Here is a 17,729-nt window from a genome sequence, read left to right as displayed (position 1 = left end):
ATTTCTCTCTCTCTCTTCACAAATTATTTTGATTAGCATAATATCAAAATCATATTAATTATTATTTATTAATTATAACTACATATATTCTTAAATAATTTTTACTGATCATAATCGACATTAGCCCATTCTAAGTATTGGCTTTAGTTCCATATACGATGATGTAAATAGATTTGTTTTTATCCTTTTTATATATTCAATTACATATGTACCACATGTTTAATCTACAAAACACTAAACATCTAAATCATACAATTAAAAGGTAACTAAATTATTATATATATAAATAAAATATTATTTTGCAATGTACTACGAGTTTAAAAAATTACACATGTAGTCATTTACCATAGATTAAATCTAAAAACACTAATAATTTGAAATCATATATTACACATATATAATAAATTAAATCCATGTACTACAGTTTAAATTACTAAATTACACATATATTACAGGTCAAATTTAAAAATAAAAAAATCAAAATCAAAATATTAATTTTAATATCAAACTAAAAACTATAAAAACTAAATTATATTATATATAAAAGATTATTCTGCGGTGTACCGCGGGTTAAATCCTAGATAATAATTAGGAGAATCTGATTTTTGAAGTACATTTTGTGTTATGCCCTTTAAGTTTTGCTTATTTAATTTGTTTTATTTACAACATTAACCCCTAACTATTTTCCTAAAATAACAATTCCTGGAAACTCATTTAATGGAACTATTTAAATCGACCTAATTTGATACATTTATTGCCATAAATAGCTTGACAACATCTATACATTTCAATTTTTCCAAAAACAACTCTACGCATTAAATATTTAATCCCATAAAACTCTACAAACCTATTTTAATAGATCTTTAGAGACTGTATGATCTCTTAAATTTAAATGACACAACCGAGTTTGAGTAACAAATGATTACAATCACAATAATTATTATAACGTTAATAAAGTTCATAAAAACGAGAACCCAACTTTAGAAACTCAATAATCGGGTATATTTAACTTTAGCATCAAGAAAAACATTTAATATAAAATATACCGTGTTAAGAAACTGAATATTATTATGCGATAATGTTATCAACTCAAATAGGAAAACACTAAAATCTCTCTTTTATTGCTACGGATCATAAACTCTTTCCTCGTCAAGCATTTTCAATGTATAAATATCAACTTCACAAAAAAACACAACACACAACCAAAAACACTAATATGCAGTTTTGAAACACAGGTTAAACCACTAATATGACGGTTTGTTGTTATATAGCGGGACATGTTATTAACATGACGGTTTAAAATAACATTAGTATAAATATAAAATATTATTAATTCGGTTTTGAAACACGGGTTAAATCTTTCTTTAATTATTTGGTCAATACCACTAATATTATAAGAATATTAGACATATTAAATCAGAGTAATTTAACTAAAATTTTGTAAAACAATTAAATCATTGGTAAAATTGTGACTTAATCCGACAATAGCTTATAAATTACATATTTATGTATTTATTTCCCTTATTATTGTTCTAATAATTGAAAATCCAAACAAAATTATTATTTAATTAAACAAAACAAACTAAATATATAAAAAAAAATGTTATTATTTTTTAAAAAATTGTCCCGCAGTATACCGCGGGTTAAAATGTAGTACGTTCGAAAATGTTTTCATCTTAGGTGTTACTCGTGTGTTGTTATATTCATCTTATTTGTTGATATAGTAACTGAACTGTACGAGACCCATACACAAAAATATTTAAATAAACTCGAGAATTTTAAATTACTATTTTGAAATACAATAGTAGATAGATAGAACTGTTCAAAACCGAATCTCATTAAAAATTAATTCTTTTTTAAATCTCACTAGATTGTAGAATAATAAATTAGAAAAATATATGTTACTCCAATTACATTACTTACAAATGTGAGTTTTTAAATAGTGCATGTTTATCATACAACAAATATGCGTCATTAATTAGTTTTAAAAAAGTAGGGGTTCGTAGAGAAAATGATTAGACGTGTGAAACATGTCCCCGGTTGTGCCAATGTCAATTTTTGGTTCAAGGCAACTAGTGATTCCACTCAGCCGAAACCCGCGGTTCATAAAGGAGCAAAGTTATTGTAATTCTGTTGACAGAGATGTTTGAATAACAAATACATGACTTTGCTGCTCTAAAACAGTTTGTGTCATAATTGGGAATAGTCGCAAAGTGAAAAACAACAAATGTCCTACCATGCGTAGCCTTGATAGACCACTTTAAGTTGCATACTTTATAATATGACTGTTAAGAAGATGAACTATATAGAGAACTTTTTGCCTTCCATCACTGGTATGGCCTGTATATATGGGCAGTAGCAATTTATGCGGGCCATGTACTAGTTTATGAATTGTTAACAATATAAAAGAAATTACTATGCGGGACATAATACTAGTTTCTTCACATAAACCAACATCTTTTGAATTGGATTCTATCAAAGCAAGTTCTAGTTCTATTTCAAGATTTCTTAAACCAAATTGATCAAAATCTGAGTTAGACCTATCACCTATTGATCAAAGGTCAAATAATAACCTAATATGTACTCCACCACGATCTAGTGGTATCGTTTTAATACTTTGTGATCGAATCCACAGAGACCAAGCGATACACTATGAAATTGTATAGATTTGAATTTAGCTAAGGAAAAAAGAAAGATTGTGTTTCAAGTAACCGATTAAAAACAGAAAATAAATAAGAGTTTTGCAATCAAGGAAGGATATTGGGCGTAGGGAATCAGTTAGGGGATTACAATCTCGAATTTAGATGATAAATTGGAAAAGCATTAGATACCGTTCTTGAACTCAAATCACGAATGTAAAACTAATCTACTGTCGCAGTGTTAGTTATCTATGCAAGGAATTGATTAAATTCTAAACCGTCGTTTGAATCTAGCAATCCTAACAAGCAATAAGTTCAAGTTTGATTTTGTTCACAAGATGCCTTAACTTCAACTTTCGTTGTCTAAGGATCACCTTGCTCACCTATGTTCTTTTCAAGCAATTCAACAACACTTTTGATGCCTAGAGGAATTATACCTACAATCATAAACTAGGTAGCTAATCTAGTTTAAGCATTAAGCACAACTATAGATGAAGAACACAAAAGATCAATCCTAAATATAACAACCTATATTTAGAGAATCATAAAACCCCTTTTGAAACCCGAAACCCAACAGAGAGACTACTTAGACATAGAAGTAAAAGAACAGCAAAACAAGGATGAAAAAATCATAATTGAATTGCAAAGAGAAGTAAAAGGGTTCAGAAATCTTCTTCAAAGAGATACAAAGGATTAGAAATCTTCTCCCAAGCTTACAAGTACTCAAAAACTGCGTAGAATAAAAGTTGTCTTTCCAGAGGTCGAGCCTCGTGCTTAAATAGTAAAATAAAACCCTAAAAGTCGGTTTAAAACGAAAAAGGAAAAGTTGCTTCGGGTACGGGACTGGTCGATCCGAATGAGGATCAGCCGATCCAGAATGCTTTTTCTGCTCTCACTCCATCTGCTTGCTATCTTGATCAGTCTTCAACCAATTTAGCTCCAGATGCATATTTTCATCCCAAAATGCTCAGATTCTTCCAAAGTCACCTAGAACCTGTAAAGACTCTCACAAGACTAAAAAGACTCTAAAAGCACACTAGGACCTAACAAAAGACTCAAAACAAGTGTAAAAACTATGGTTAAAATCCTATAAAATACAGACACATCAATTCCCCCGGACTTGAATCTTTGCTTGTCCTTAAGCAAGAACAGACAAAAACTCAGAATCAGAGAAAATGTTTGAAAGTGAAAACTCACATATTCTTGGGAACCGCTGCTTTGCACCCTTCATCACATCAAATCAAGAACTACTTTTTGTACTCTGTCCATGATTAGGATCAACACTCCCTACTCTGAACTCCACAGCCTTAAAGAACCTTCAGTCTCCCCATTGTTGTCTCTCTACATCAGATTAGTAAAAAGGTGCGGTTTTACCATGGAAGTATCGATCATAGAACTTTATTGACTCCTTCAACCTCTTATTGCCCAAGACCTCCTTCATATGCTCCCTTTTCTCACTTCCAAAGGATTGATTTATCCCTAATTTTCTAGGGTATCATTTTTTTTTATCAATCCCTTGCTCTTTTCTTGCGGACAGGTTTCCATGAGTTCCGAAGGATGCACGAGTTTACGCACAACCCTCGGTTCACTTCTTTATTACCTTTATCCTCTTCTTCTTCTCTTTTTATTCTTTTTTATTATTATTGAGTAATGAAGGGAAGAGAGAGAGGAAGCATACTTTGCGAGGAGATGCATGTATCGTGAGGCTTAAGGGAGGAGTCTTGTCTGATGTATACCAAGCTCCAAGGTAAGAAGTTAAATCCAGTTAAGTCTTGTCACAGCTAGAGACAACTTCTGGTTCAACTTATTGTTCTCCTTGGCGAATGTCTTTTGGGGCGTGTTGAGACTGCTCATGTTCATTCCAAGCTTCATTCCAAATTGGAGGTACAAAAGTAATCATAAGAGTGTTAGATCAATGCAGAAATTCCTAAAATTGATCATAGTTTCCCTTTTTTTTTTTTGTTTTTTTTTTGTTTTAGGACTAGATAAAAGGAAAAGAAAAACCAAAAGAAAACAACATTAGTAACTTGGAGACATCCCTCCCCCGGACTTACTTCACACCGTCCCGGTGTGAAAGCAAAGCTAAGGAAAAGAAACCTCCGACAATAAAAAAAAAAAGAAAAATAGAAGAACTTAGAAAAGAAAAAGAAGAAACCGTAAAGAAACAACAACTAGTCAGAACTGACGAGAAGGCGAGGAGGTCGCAAAATGGTCAGAGCTGAGAGGCTCAGTAGCTGCGTCCTCGTCGTCACTGGCAGCGGTGGGAGCCGGTGGTGGTGCAAAACAGGACGGTGCAAGAACCTGAAGCCAAGTAGCCAGTCAAGTGAGCAACAGGTTGTTCTTCCTCTGAGTGTCGTATACCCAACTCTCAAACTCAGAGTGAGGCGGCTCCTTAGGTGTGGCAGCAACAAACTGGTTCACATCGAAAGGAGGAAATGGTGGAAGGGAATGAGACGGATGTGAAGATGTAGATGCAACCACAGGGAGTGTGCCGCTACGGGATCTGGTGGCTGCAGGTTCACGTTCTCCTTCTAAAAGAACGTCGTCGATATCGCAAAGGGCGTCAGCAGGAGGATCAAAGTCGATGTTCTGAGTTTTGCGAAGTGAAGTGCAAAAAGGCCTAGGGATCAGCATATAGCAAAGGTGACCAACCTTGTCCTGAAAGCGGTAGCAGAAGTTGTGACGCACCAAAATCTCACTGGTAAACATATACTTGAGATCAAGCAACTTCCGCGTTGAAGCCGAAGTATGTGGTGGCAAAATGATGCCACAATACTCAATGATAGGAGTCACCAAGCTGCCGATCAGAACTCTCTTGTTCTTAGCATGAGCCATGTTCCTCCGCACCTGCTCAAACTCCTTAGAAAGCAGGAATCCAAAATTAACATCATGAGTTTGCTGGTAAATAGGTGAATCCGGAGCGTGGAGGAACCGGCAAAGACCATGGAAAAACATCCACAACTCAGGTAGCTGCAATGTGTTAGTCTCAGCCCTAGCATAGATGATGTTACTCAGGAACTTTGCAGTGACCCGAAGGACTGGGTTGCGGATGCGAGATTGTCTAGCTCCATGAGAGACATAATCCATCTTGCATAGTTTATTTCTAGGGAAACCAAAGATGTCGCAGAGATCGAAGACGGAGATGACATAGTGCTTTTTGAGCAAGAAGAAACTGATCGAACAATGCTCAGCCACCGTGTCAGATCCCTCTGCAAATCCACTTGTATAGTGGCGAGAAACTCCCGTGCGAGCCGCTCATGAAAGTCCCATGCCTTCTCAGCAAAAGTACCAAACCCCATGTTCTTTACCAACTCATCAAAGTCTGCTAGCATACCCATCTTCTCAAAAAGGTCTCTATCAACAAAACGAGTCGGCTCCATCTTGCATTGAGTGAGTAGCTTCAACCACTTAGCATCCTCATCATTCCAAACCCTTGTTGGTGGCCCCTCGGAAGGAGTGGCAGTCTCCTTACCACATCGGTGTCGTTTAGGTATTCTCTGCAAAAGAGGAAAATATTTGATATGTGAGAAAAGGGAATGTAATCGAAAATTCCCAACTAATCAACATATGTTACAAGCCTATGCTAAATTCAAGCCACAACAGCCTAAATCTAGTCCAAATATGCATTTAGGACAGTTAATCCCACTAATTCACTCATCAATTGGGAAGAAGAAGAGAGAATAGCACAAATTGTAAGTCTAAACCTGGGAATCGCCGAAACTCGAACATATATCGGGAGAGGAAAAGACTTACCTTGTTCGAATGGGTTGGGTAAAGGATAAAAAACCGAGTGGTGAAAACCAGAATGTAATCAAAGCAAATGAGAAATCGAGAGAAGAAGCAGGTCGGAGTTGGGGACGGCGAGAGAGAAAGAAGGAAGAGGTAAAAAGAAATTAGGTTTTATGATCGGGAAATTGGACACGAAACCGGGTTTAAACCGGTTCGATTTAAGTCCAAAAACCAGAATACCAATTCTCTTCCTTCCCTTCTCCTTGCATCTCTCTTCTCTCGATTTACTTACCTTGAATGGGGATCGGCCAATCCAAAATTGGACTGGCTGATCCTGATGGCTGCGGAACATTCCGTAAAAAGGATTCGCATCTTCTGCGTTTCGAACTTGTTCCTGAAAAATAAAGCTCACTACCAAACGTGATTCTCGAGTGTTTCTGTAAAGTAAACAAAAATAACAAATTTCTAAGGAAAAATCAAACCAAAAGGAAGGGTAAGCAAATGCAAACCCTGTGGGTTGCCTCCCATTAGCGCTTGTTTAGAGTCTCGAGCCTGACTGTACTTGCTGCCTATGCAGCTTGGGGTTCCTCCAGAGGGAGGGAAGCCTCCATCGGATCATAATCCGCAAGGTACGGCTTACGGCGTTGACCATTAACAGTAAATTCTTGTCCCCCTTGGTCCCAAAGCACAACAACACCATAAGGCATGACCTCCTTGATTTGAAAAGGACCGGATAAGCGAGAACACAATTTCCCTGAAAAAATCTTCAGCCGTGAGTTGAAGAGAAGAACCAAATCATTTGCAGCAAAGTTTTTGGGAATAATCTTCTTGTCGTGTAAGGCCTTGGTCCACTCTTTATATATTTTGGCATTCTCGTAAGTATCCATGCGAATTGCATCAAGCTCATTCAGCTGAATAAGGCGTCTCTCTGCTGCCGTCTTGACATTGAAGTTCATTTGCTTAGTCGCCCATAAGGAATTGTATTCGAACTCAACAGGTAAGTGGCATGATTTCCCATAAACCAGCCAGAAATGAGTAGTGCCGATAGGTGTTTTATAAGCGGTCCGATACGCCCATAATGCATCGTCAAGCTTCATGGACCAGTCCTTCCTTGTTGGGTTGACCGTCTTCTCTAGAATGCTTTTGATTTCCCGATTTGAAATCTCGACCTGCCCACTGGTTTGTGGGTGATAAGGTGTGGCAACCTTGTGTGTCATGCTATGTTTTCGGAAAAGGTTTTCAAAAAGCTTGTTGATAAAGTGAGTTCCCTAATCGCTTATAACCACTCTAGGAACACCAAACCGTGGGAAAATTATGTGCTTGAACATCTTGATGACCACTTTCGAATCATTGGTAGGACTTGCTAAAGCTTCAACTCATTTGGAAACATAATCTATTGCCACAAGTATGTAGAGATTTCCATAAGAAGGTGGGAAAGGCCCCTTGAAATCGATTCCCCAACAGTCAAACACCTCGATTTCCAAGATAAAGTTTTGTGGCATCTCATTCCGCTTACATATTTTTCCTCGTCGCTGGCAAGAGTCGCATCGGAAGACAAAATCGTGTGCATCTCGGAATAAAGTGGGCCACCAAAGTCCGGCTTGGAGCACTTTTGTCGCGGTTTTGAATGTAGTGAAGTGTCCTGCATAGTTGGAACCGTGACAGTGAAAAAGGATGCCTTGGACTTCTGATTCAGGAACACATCTTCTGTAGAGGCCATCAGCCAAATGCTTGTAAAGATAAGGTTCATCCCAGAAGTAGCGTCGCACATCTCGTAAAAACTTTTTCTTGGCATATCCAGTGAAATTTGGGGGTTCTTTGGCAGCACACAAGTAGTTTGCAATATCAGCATACCATGGGGCATCGTTACCTATTTGTTGAAGAACCTTGGCATCAGCCTTCTCCTTATAACAGTCCATGAAAGCTGCGACCACATACACATTCTCCTCAGGTAAGCGGTCATCTATGGGGATAACTTCATCGATTCTCAGCTTAGAAAGGTGGTCTGCCACACCGTTCTCTACTCCTTTCTTGTCCCTTATCTCAAGGTCGAATTCTTTCAAAAGCAGGATCCACCGTAACAGTCTCGGTTTAGCATCTTTTTTTGTTAACAAGTAGCGAAGTGCAGCGTGATCGGTGTGTACAATGACCCTGGAGCCAACCAGATAGGATCTGAATTTTTCAAACGCAAAAACTATGGCGAGAAGTTCTTTTTCTGTCGTGGCATACTTGGTTTGTGCCCTATCGAGTGTCCTTCTAGCATAGTAAACAACATGCAACTTACCATCCTTGCGCGTCCCAAAACTGCTCCAACAGCAAAATCACTTGCGTCACACATAACTTCAAAAGGCAGATTCTATTCTGGTGGCTGGACTATTAGAGCCGATATCAGAGCTTGCTTGATTGTGAGGAAAGCCTCTAAGCAGTCTACAGTAAATTCAAAGGAGATGTCCTTGCATAACAGCTGGGTGAGTGGTCTGGCTATTTTGAAGAAATCTTTTATGAATAGTCGATAAAATCCAGCATGACCAAGGAAGCTGCGTATGTCTTTCACTGTTTTAGGCGGTTGTAGACTGGACATCACCTCAATCTTTGCCTTATCAACCTCTATCCCCTTCTCAGAAATTCGATGACCAAGGACAATCCCATCGGTGACCATGAAATAGCATTTCTCCCAATTCAGAACAAGGTGTTTTTCCACGCAACGTCGAAGAAATCTACATAAGTTAGACAAGCACGAAGAGAAAGATGAGCCATACACCAAAAAATCATCCATAAATACCTCCATAATATCATCTATCAGGTCAGAAAATATTGACATCATGCAGCGCTGGAAAGTGGTCGGGGCATTACACAACCCAAAAGGCATCCGTCGATAAGCGAATATGCCATAAGGGCAAGTGAAAGTAGTTTTCTCCTGATCATCCGGGTGAATCGGAATTTGAAAGAAACCGGAGTAACCATCCAGGAAGCAGTAATAGGGATGGTTTGCTAAGCGCTCAAGCATTTGGTCAATGAATGGAAGGGGAAAGTGGTCCTTCCTGGTGGCTGCATTGAGCTTTCAGTAGTCGATGCACATTCGATGCCCTGTTACCGTCCTGGTGGGGATCAACTCGTTCTTCTTATTTGCAACTACTATCACCCCTCCTTTCTTTGGCACTAAATGGATTGGGCTCACCCAAGTGCTGTCAGAGATTGGGAAAATAACTCCGGCTCCCAATAATTTAAGGATCTCTTTCTTCACCACTTCTTTGAGGTTTGGATTTAGCCTCCTTTGGTGTTCAATGGACGACTTAGAAGGGTCTTCAAGGTGAATCCGATGTGAGCATAACTCTGGTGATATACCTGAAATGTCATCTAAGGAATAGCCCAAAGCCTTCCTATATTTTCTTAACTCGCAGAGCAAGAGTGCGGTTTCAACATTATTTAGGTTAGAATTGATGATTACCGGATATGTGGAGTTAGGTCCAAGATAAGCGTACCTTAGTCCTTCAGGGAGTGGTTTTAATTCCAACTTTGGAGCCTTGAGTTCGCTCCAGTCCTCCTGATTCGCCTTGGTCTCAGAGCAGATATCGGGATCGGTTGATCCATCGCTTGGAATGGTCATTCCATCGCTTTTATCGGTCATTTCCACAGGAGGAGCCAAATCAGTCAGTCCAGTTTCCGGATCAGTTAATCCAGTTTGCAAATTTACGAATAGGACTTCATGTTCCAGAATTGCTGCAACATCGAGTGTCCTTGCCATTTTCGCAGTTTTCTCAGACAGATATCCCAGCTTAGGTTCCTTATTTGTCAATGCCACGGCCAGATGATCACTTGTACACACTTCTTCATATATCTCGTCAGCTATTTCCCCTATTGTGTCAACCCAGAAGGTTTGGCCATCGATTGTGAGTTTTTTGGCCACTTTCTCCAGGTTAAATCTCAAGACCAAGTCATCCATGTGCAGATCAATTTTACCTTCCCGGACGTTTATCATTGCACCAGCCGTGGCTAAAAAGGGTCTTCCAAGTAGAATGGGTTCTTGGGATTCTTCATCGAGTTTCAAAACAATGAAGTCTGTGGGTATGTAGCAGTTCCCAATCTGAACCGGTAAGTTCTCCAATACTCCTTCGGGACGTCGGGTAGAGCGATCAGCAAGGACTAGGGTGACTTGGGTAGGTTTGAAAGTGTAAAGACCAAGTCGCGTTGCAACGCTGAGTGGCATCAGGCTCACGCTCCTAAATTGCAGAGGCACTTGTTGAACTTGAGATCTCTATTGTGCAGGGCAGAGTAAACGGTTCTGGATCTCCACATTTTTCCGGCATTCGATTTTGGAGCATTGAACTACATTCTTGTGTGCGATACATTACTCCTTTCTCCAAACTGAGCTTATTAGTGAGGATCTCCTTCATGTACTTCTTGAGAGATGAAACCATCCTTACTGCTTCGATGAAAGGGAGTCTGACATGAAGCTCTCCTACCACTGATTTCAGCTTCTCATATTCTCGCTCCTGTATCTTGGACTTGCGACGCGTAGGGAAAGGTAGTTTGGGTACATAAGGCTGTTTGGGTTTGCAGGGTTGCTCTCCTCCAGCAGTAGCTGAACCAGGGATTTCAATATCATCAGAAGCCTGGTTGGGAACCTCGTCAGGGTTGCTTTCCTGATTCTGTGTTTTAGATTGGCCATTCTTGTTATTGGATCGGTCAATCCCTTATTTTTGTTGTTATTCTGTAAGCTCCCTGCCGCTTCGAAGGTTTATGACATTCACGAATTCTTTTGGATTAGCCTTGTTTTTCCCGGAATAAGATCGCAAGAACTAGTTAGCAAACTAAAATAAAATAAACCTTAGACTAAACGTGAATCTAAAATTTCAAAGGCAATCGTTTTGGTCCCCGGCAACGGCACCAAATTGATCAAAGGTCAATTAATAACCTAATGTGTACTCCACCACGATCTAGTGGTATCGTTGTAACACTTCAGGATCGAATCCGTAGAGACCAAGCGATGCACTATGAAATTGTATAGATTTGAATTTAGCTAAGGCAAAAAGAAAGATTGTGTTTCAAGTAACCGATTAAAAGCAGAAAATAAATAAGAGTTTTGCAATCAAGGAAGGATATTGGGCGTAGGGAATCAGTTAGGGGATTACAATCTCGAATTTAGATGATAAATTGGAAAAGCATTAGATACCGTTCTTGAACTCAAATCACGAATGTAAAACTAACCTACTGTCGCAGTGTTAGTTATCTATGCAAGGAATTGATTAAATTCTAAACCGTCGTTTGAATCTAGCAATCCTAACAAGCAATAAGTTCAAGTTTGATTTTGTTCACAAGGTGCCTTAACTTCAACTTTCGTTGGCTAAGGATCACCTTGCTCACCTATGTTCTTGTCAAGCAATTCAACAATACTTTTGATGCCTAGATGAATTAAACCTACAATCATAAACTAGGTAGCTAATCTAGTTTAAGCATTTATCACAACTATAGATGAAGAACACAAAAGATCAATCCTAAATCTAACAACCTAAATTTAGAGAATCATAAAACCCTTTTTGAAACCCGAAACCCAACAGAGAGACTACTCAGACATAGAAGTAAAAGAACAGCAAAACAAGGATGAAGAAATCATAATTGAATTGCAAAGAGAAGTAAAAGGGTTCAGAAATCTTCTCCAAAGAGATACAAAGGATTAGAGATCTTCTCCCAAGCTTACAAGTATTCAAAAACTGCGTAGAATAAAAGTTGTATTTCTAGAGGTCGAGCCTCGTACTTAAATAGTAAAATAAAACCCTAAAAGTCGGTTTAAAACGAAAAAGGAAAAGTTGCTTCAGGTACATGACTGGTTGATCCGAATGAGGATCAGCCGATCCAGGATGCTTTTTCTGCTCTCATTCCATCTGCTTGCTAGTCTGATCAGTCTTCAACCAATTTAGCTCCAGATGCGTATTTTCATCCTCAATCTGTAAAGACTATCACAAGACTAAAAAAAATCTAAAGCTTCACAATGACATCTTATCATGTTTCTCATGAGTCAAATCGACCACCAGGCAATTCTCCAAACGTTTTTATAAAATTTTACTTTATCTTCTTTGTAAATTTATCTCTCTATATATGTTACAACTAGGTGAAAAGATAAATTAATCCAATGCATGTGTATATATTTGTATGAATTTGGCAGGTCCTTCACCACTATACCAACCGATAATAGAGGCTCCGCCACCACCGTATCCACCAACCAGAACGAGGTACCAAGACTACTATGGCGGCTACGGTCAGCCGCATCCACCGCCACTGCGTCCATATAGATCAGATGAATACTACGGAGAAGGAGAATATGATGGTTGCTTCCCTTTTCTAAGAAGATGGTAAATTCTAGTTATGAATGTCTTATGTCTTATTACCTTTCTCTTAGGTTTTTATACCTTTTGAATGTGTTAAATTAAAGAGGTTTTTTTTAATATATAAAATAAAAAATAAAACTATGAATAATTTATGAATCAACTCAATTTGATAAAACAAGGTAAAAATGGAAGTAAACTCTTTTTTTTCTTCATTAATCTCTATTACTTTGGTGATGATGCAGTCTGACGGCGCTATGTTGTTGCTGGTTCTTGGAACAATGCTGCCTTAGAAGTCGTTACTAATTCTTGTATGAGAATGTTACGTCCGTGTTGTATCGAATAAATTAGAATTCGTGTTTTGTTTATGTAACATGGAGTTCTAATAAAACCAAAAACATTAGGTTTCGAAAAGTAGCAGGAGACGACTGTACTAGATCTTTATTTATTTATTACCATTAACTCTTTCTTTTAAATATCTTATAAATTGAAGAACAAATACATAATTCATCACATTTCTATAAGAACAAAACAAATTTTCAAATATTTTCATTTCACGCCTTGAATCAACTATAAGCCATTTTGGGGTGGGGCATTGTTTGTTAAATTTGGGCTTATCTTGGGCTTCTAACTAAAAACCTGACTCTAACTCTTTATATATTAATGATAGTTTTATCAAACTTCAGATGTGGGACTTGGATTGTATTCTAACAATCTCCTCTTCAAACCAAAGACCACAAATGGGATTTTAACACGCCTCCTCGAGATGATAACTCCATCTCGAACCGATAATAAACCCCTTCTTGGGCCCCCATTACTCGAGTTAACAAGAAGCATGTCCGTATCCACTTTTCTAGGTCCACCAGAACTTGAACCTTGGGCTCTGATACCATGTTAAGATAGAAAAGACTTTGTATTATAAGAATAACTCTCTTATATTATTGCTTAGAAAATCTCCTCTCAAAACTAAACAATGTATGCACTCTTTTCTTACCTTTGATCACAACTCAATCAAAGATATATATAGTGCTTTCATATTCCTACTTCTATTAGAACTAGATAACTCCTAATCCTAGTAGAATTGTCCTAAGCCCTTCTTTGTCCTTAACACTCCTTTGTAAGGTAACTTGGGCCTTAAGTCTTGAAGTTTATCCAACATTGTTCACTAAAACGTATGTAATGTTTTTACTTACAAGCTCATATAAATGGTAAAAACATCAGAATTCTTCAGGGAGGGGACGACCACCCAAGAATGCCTTAAACAACACAAGCGCTCTGGCAGGCTGCGAGAACGGTACCTCATGGGCCGCTCCTCTCACTGTAGCAAATGCCAATATATTCCCATAAACCTGAGTCCACCCACCAACCTGTAACACCAAAACCTCAATAAGTACGTCTCCTAGATGTTAAAAAACGTATCGGAACCGAAGCCTATCAATAGTAGATTCAAGAAACATCGAAGACCTATAAAACAACATGAATGAAAACACCCTTTTAGACATAGTCATGATGCTAACCTGTTGTCCTGCAAACCAAACTCGATAAGGCACAGTTGTTCTCAGTCCCAACTCGTCAGCCAGTCGCTTCACTAGTGTTCTACTTCCGGTTAACGGAATCACAGAGTCTTGATCGCCGCTGTTATTATTGCAACATAAAAGACACATCAAGACAAGTATAATAAAACTTGACAATTAACTCCACTCCATTAGAAGAAACATTGATTTACCTGTACACAAGAACTGGAACTCCAGCTTTAACAAGCCTTCCTACTATGTTTATCGTCGGTACTTCCACGTCAAGTACTTCGTAATCCAGCACACTGTCGATCATCACGATAGAACCCTTTTGTAAATATCAAACCGAACTTTAACCAACCGAACTGTACTTCCAAAAAAAATGGTAACATTGTTTATCTAATGAATAAACCAAATATAGTGCAATTAAACCGGAATGAAATAACCAAAAATTCAGTAAAAAATTGTTTAATACAAGTACAAATTAAAATTAGATTTAACTATAACATTTTTCTATGCAGTATAACTAACTATTTTGACTTATATTTTTTTTGTTTATATATTATCCAAACTAAATAGGACCGAAATTGGACTGAAATTTTCCAAACCGAACCAAATGAAAAGCATATTTAGGTTCTAACCCGGTGTATCGAACCAAAATATTGTAAAACCGAACCGAAAATCGTAAAAGCAAACTGAAAAACACATATGGACAATTTCAGTTAAAATTTATGAAAGAAATATTACTTGCTGCAAACAGACCACTTGCGAGTTCCGACAAGCCGAGCATGGAGAGCTTTTTGCACATCTCTCCGGTTCAGATAGTTAACCGTCTCATCTTCTACACAAACATCCACCGCCTCTCCCATTTGCTACATCATTCAAAGAAAATTAGTCACAAGAATTAAACTAACACAAAACGTTTTTAGAAAACTAACACAAAAGTTTCTGAACTCACTTGAGGTTGAGGGTTAACTCTTTTGGATTGAGATAGCACAGAGGGAATGCAAACGTCAAGGGTAACATCATATTTGTCAACAAATCTACTTGTTTCGATGCTAACTTGACTCATCACTTTAGTGCACATACTTGACACTGTTCCTCTATAGTACTCACTCACATATCGTGAGTAGTTACAATAAGATGTGAACATTTTGTAAGTTGGATCCGATATCAAACCATGAGACCAGAAATACTCGGCTCGTGAATTGAAATCCGTCGAAAACTCCATAACCGGATTGCCAATCTTCAAAACCAAGTCTTGAATCAAAGAACAGAACATAACCGGATTACATTGACATATAGAAAAAGTAGAGGAGGATATGAAAGAAATTAACTCACAGCAATGCCTTTGAGGTTAAACAAATTGTGCTTCTTGTTGTATTGAATCATAAGCTGAGCCAACTGAGGAACATAATGGCCTAAAAATTTTGCAATTTAATCAAATACATTTTTGGCGACGAAAACTATGGTTTTACAAAGAGAGAAGCTAATCTTTACCAGCGTAGCTTTCCCCAGTGATGAAGAGACTTCTATTGAGGTATTGAGGGAACTTGAGGAACCATTTTTGCAAGAACACAAGATTGTCTTTTGCTAGAGAATTTTTGTTCGAAAATGTGCACAAAAGACAAAGATTAGAATGTTTAATATGTGAAGACAAACAAAAAGAAACAAAAAAAAGAAGAGAATAATCCTCAGATGTGATCTGAATTCTGCAAAAAGTTCTAATTTTTTTTGTTCTCTTTTTGTCAGACTGAGAAAGAACAACAACACATAAAAGCTGAAACATATAATTTTTATTTATTATTATTATTTTTTTAAAAGTGATCAAACAAGAAACAGATCGCATGCACCCCAATATCACCCCTCACAAAATTAAAGAATGAAAAAAAAACAACTCAAATTCAAAACATGTAATCTAAAAACTAGAAGCATAATAACAATTACTTTGGTACTATCTTTTTAGTAAAAAGTAGAAAAAGGGGACAAAAGACACAAAATTTGGGTTTCTTATACAAAGCCTATTATATAAAAATCAGTACACTATCACTAATCTATGAGAGAGAGAGAGAGACAAGATTTTATTTACAGGTTTTGAATCATAACTAGGAAAGAAATAGAGAAAATTAAATTCAAGGTTAAAAATAATACCAGTGATCTTATCATTGACACCCTCATAAGAGGAGCTCTCAGTTGCATAAGAGAATCCAACTCCAACAGGTGTCTCCAGATACAACATATTAGCCTCTGCACAATTTTGAATCAAAATCTAAAATCAGTTTGAATAAAAAGATTTAAAACTTTAATGATCCAAGGACTTACCTTGGTTCCAGCTATGCTGGTTCTTCACCAAGACTGATCCTTTTGGTCTAAAAGGTCCATTCTCAGAGAATGCACCAACACCTAATGATGAACACCCAGGTCCTGTAAGAATCAACAATTTTATTTGATTACAATTCTTTGAAGTTTCAAAGTGTGTTGTAATAAAGAAGATGAAAACATGCTAATATTTCAACCTCCATTGAGCCAGAGAACGAGAGGTTTAGAGATGGGTTTGGTTTCAGCTTCAGCCAAATAGTAAAACAGAGCTCTCTGTTGCTTCTCGTCAACAGTGACATAACCAGAGTACTGCTGAAACCCGACCCGTGGTTGACCGGGTAAACGGGTGATCCGATCGGCCCGGGACAGAACAGTTGAGCTGACTAAACTGAGAGTTTGAAGAAGCAGGATTAGCGCAGTCGCCACTGGTAGACATTGCAGGAGAGACATCGTAGTAGTTCTTCTTCACCAAGTCAATAGAGAAAGGAAGAGAAGAGAGAGATATGACTTTTGAGGGTTTGTTTTATTTTTCTGCAATATGGCATTTATATCAAGAAAATCACTTTTGATTTTTTGTTTTGTAAATATCGAAGTATTTATTTTTTTTGTCATTAGTTTTCTTCTCTGAAAAAGCCGTAAGCCGCGTGATTCACAGGTAAAAGTTTTTGTTTTTATAATGGCATCCCAATGAGTTGAAAAGTCTTGAAGTTAGAGCTATCTATTGTTTTAAATGTTGCATCTATGATGTCAAAAAAAAANTTGGATATATAGTTAGTTATTGTTTACTTATTTCTTACAAATATATCAAAAAGAAAAAATTATTTAAACAGTGTTTTTGAGTAATCATTCAACCAATAAGGTTTAGATCATGTTTGATGAATTATGCTTTTCCACTAATTTTGCAAAAAAAAGGCAATTAAAATAGTTTTACCTATCATTCATAGTTTAAGGTTTGGTTTTCTTTTATAGATAGATACTAAAGACTCTTTTTGAATCATTGACTGATTCGTGTGATGGTAGCTTCTTCTTTTTTTGGTAGACTCTATTCAACTTATTATTTCATAGGAATAATATTTACTAGTATAAACTTTTGCACAGTAAACACGAATAAACAATGAAGAAAAGTAAGAAACGGTTGGTCATGTTTGAAGTCAGTGAGTGATCAGCAAAAGGAGCTTGGCGTGGCTGGACTTCACTCAAACCCC

General features: G+C 37.3%; 2 protein-coding genes across 2 annotated transcripts; one reads left to right on the top strand and one right to left on the bottom strand.

The window, feature by feature from the left end:
* Positions 12,352-13,059, top strand: LOC109125563 (cysteine-rich and transmembrane domain-containing protein A-like). Its single transcript, XM_019227410.1, has 3 exons — positions 12,352-12,400; positions 12,532-12,718; positions 12,937-13,059. The coding sequence occupies exons 1-3, from the start codon at positions 12,358-12,360 to the stop codon at positions 12,995-12,997; spliced, it is 291 nt and encodes a 96-aa protein (XP_019082955.1). The 5' UTR covers positions 12,352-12,357; the 3' UTR covers positions 12,998-13,059.
* LOC104700092 (serine carboxypeptidase-like 46) lies at positions 13,376-17,057 on the bottom strand. The gene is made up of 10 exons (XM_010415547.2): positions 16,722-17,057; positions 16,528-16,629; positions 16,357-16,452; positions 15,706-15,798; positions 15,547-15,626; positions 15,164-15,451; positions 14,953-15,077; positions 14,418-14,510; positions 14,209-14,326; positions 13,376-14,058 (listed from the first exon to the last, which is right to left on the bottom strand). The coding sequence occupies exons 1-10, from the start codon at positions 16,972-16,974 to the stop codon at positions 13,909-13,911; spliced, it is 1,398 nt and encodes a 465-aa protein (XP_010413849.1). The 5' UTR covers positions 16,975-17,057; the 3' UTR covers positions 13,376-13,908.

Source organism: Camelina sativa, chromosome 7 (assembly GCF_000633955.1).
Source record: "Camelina sativa cultivar DH55 chromosome 7, Cs, whole genome shotgun sequence".
NCBI classification, from domain to species: domain Eukaryota; kingdom Viridiplantae; phylum Streptophyta; class Magnoliopsida; order Brassicales; family Brassicaceae; genus Camelina; species Camelina sativa.
Note: the sequence above shows the minus strand (reverse complement) of the source record. Positions and strands in the feature narration are given on the sequence as shown.

Bases quoted from the DNA above. Each gene is read 5' to 3' on its own strand.
- LOC109125563 (XM_019227410.1), top strand. From the start codon at position 12,358: ATGACATCTTATCATGTTTCTCATGAGTCAAATCGACCACCAG. The intron at 12,401-12,531 runs GCAATTCTCCAA...TGAATTTGGCAG, and splicing joins TGAGTCAAATCGACCACCAG to GTCCTTCACCACTATACCAA. The intron at 12,719-12,936 runs GTAAATTCTAGT...GTGATGATGCAG, and splicing joins TTCCCTTTTCTAAGAAGATG to TCTGACGGCGCTATGTTGTT.
- LOC104700092 (XM_010415547.2), bottom strand. From the start codon at position 16,974: ATGTCTCTCCTGCAATGTCTACCAGTGGCGACTGCGCTAATCCTGCTT. The intron at 15,799-16,356 runs GTATTATTTTTA...AAAATTCTCTAG, and splicing joins TGTCAATGATAAGATCACTG to CAAAAGACAATCTTGTGTTC. The intron at 15,452-15,546 runs GTGAGTTAATTT...TTGGTTTTGAAG, and splicing joins TTAACCTCAAAGGCATTGCT to ATTGGCAATCCGGTTATGGA.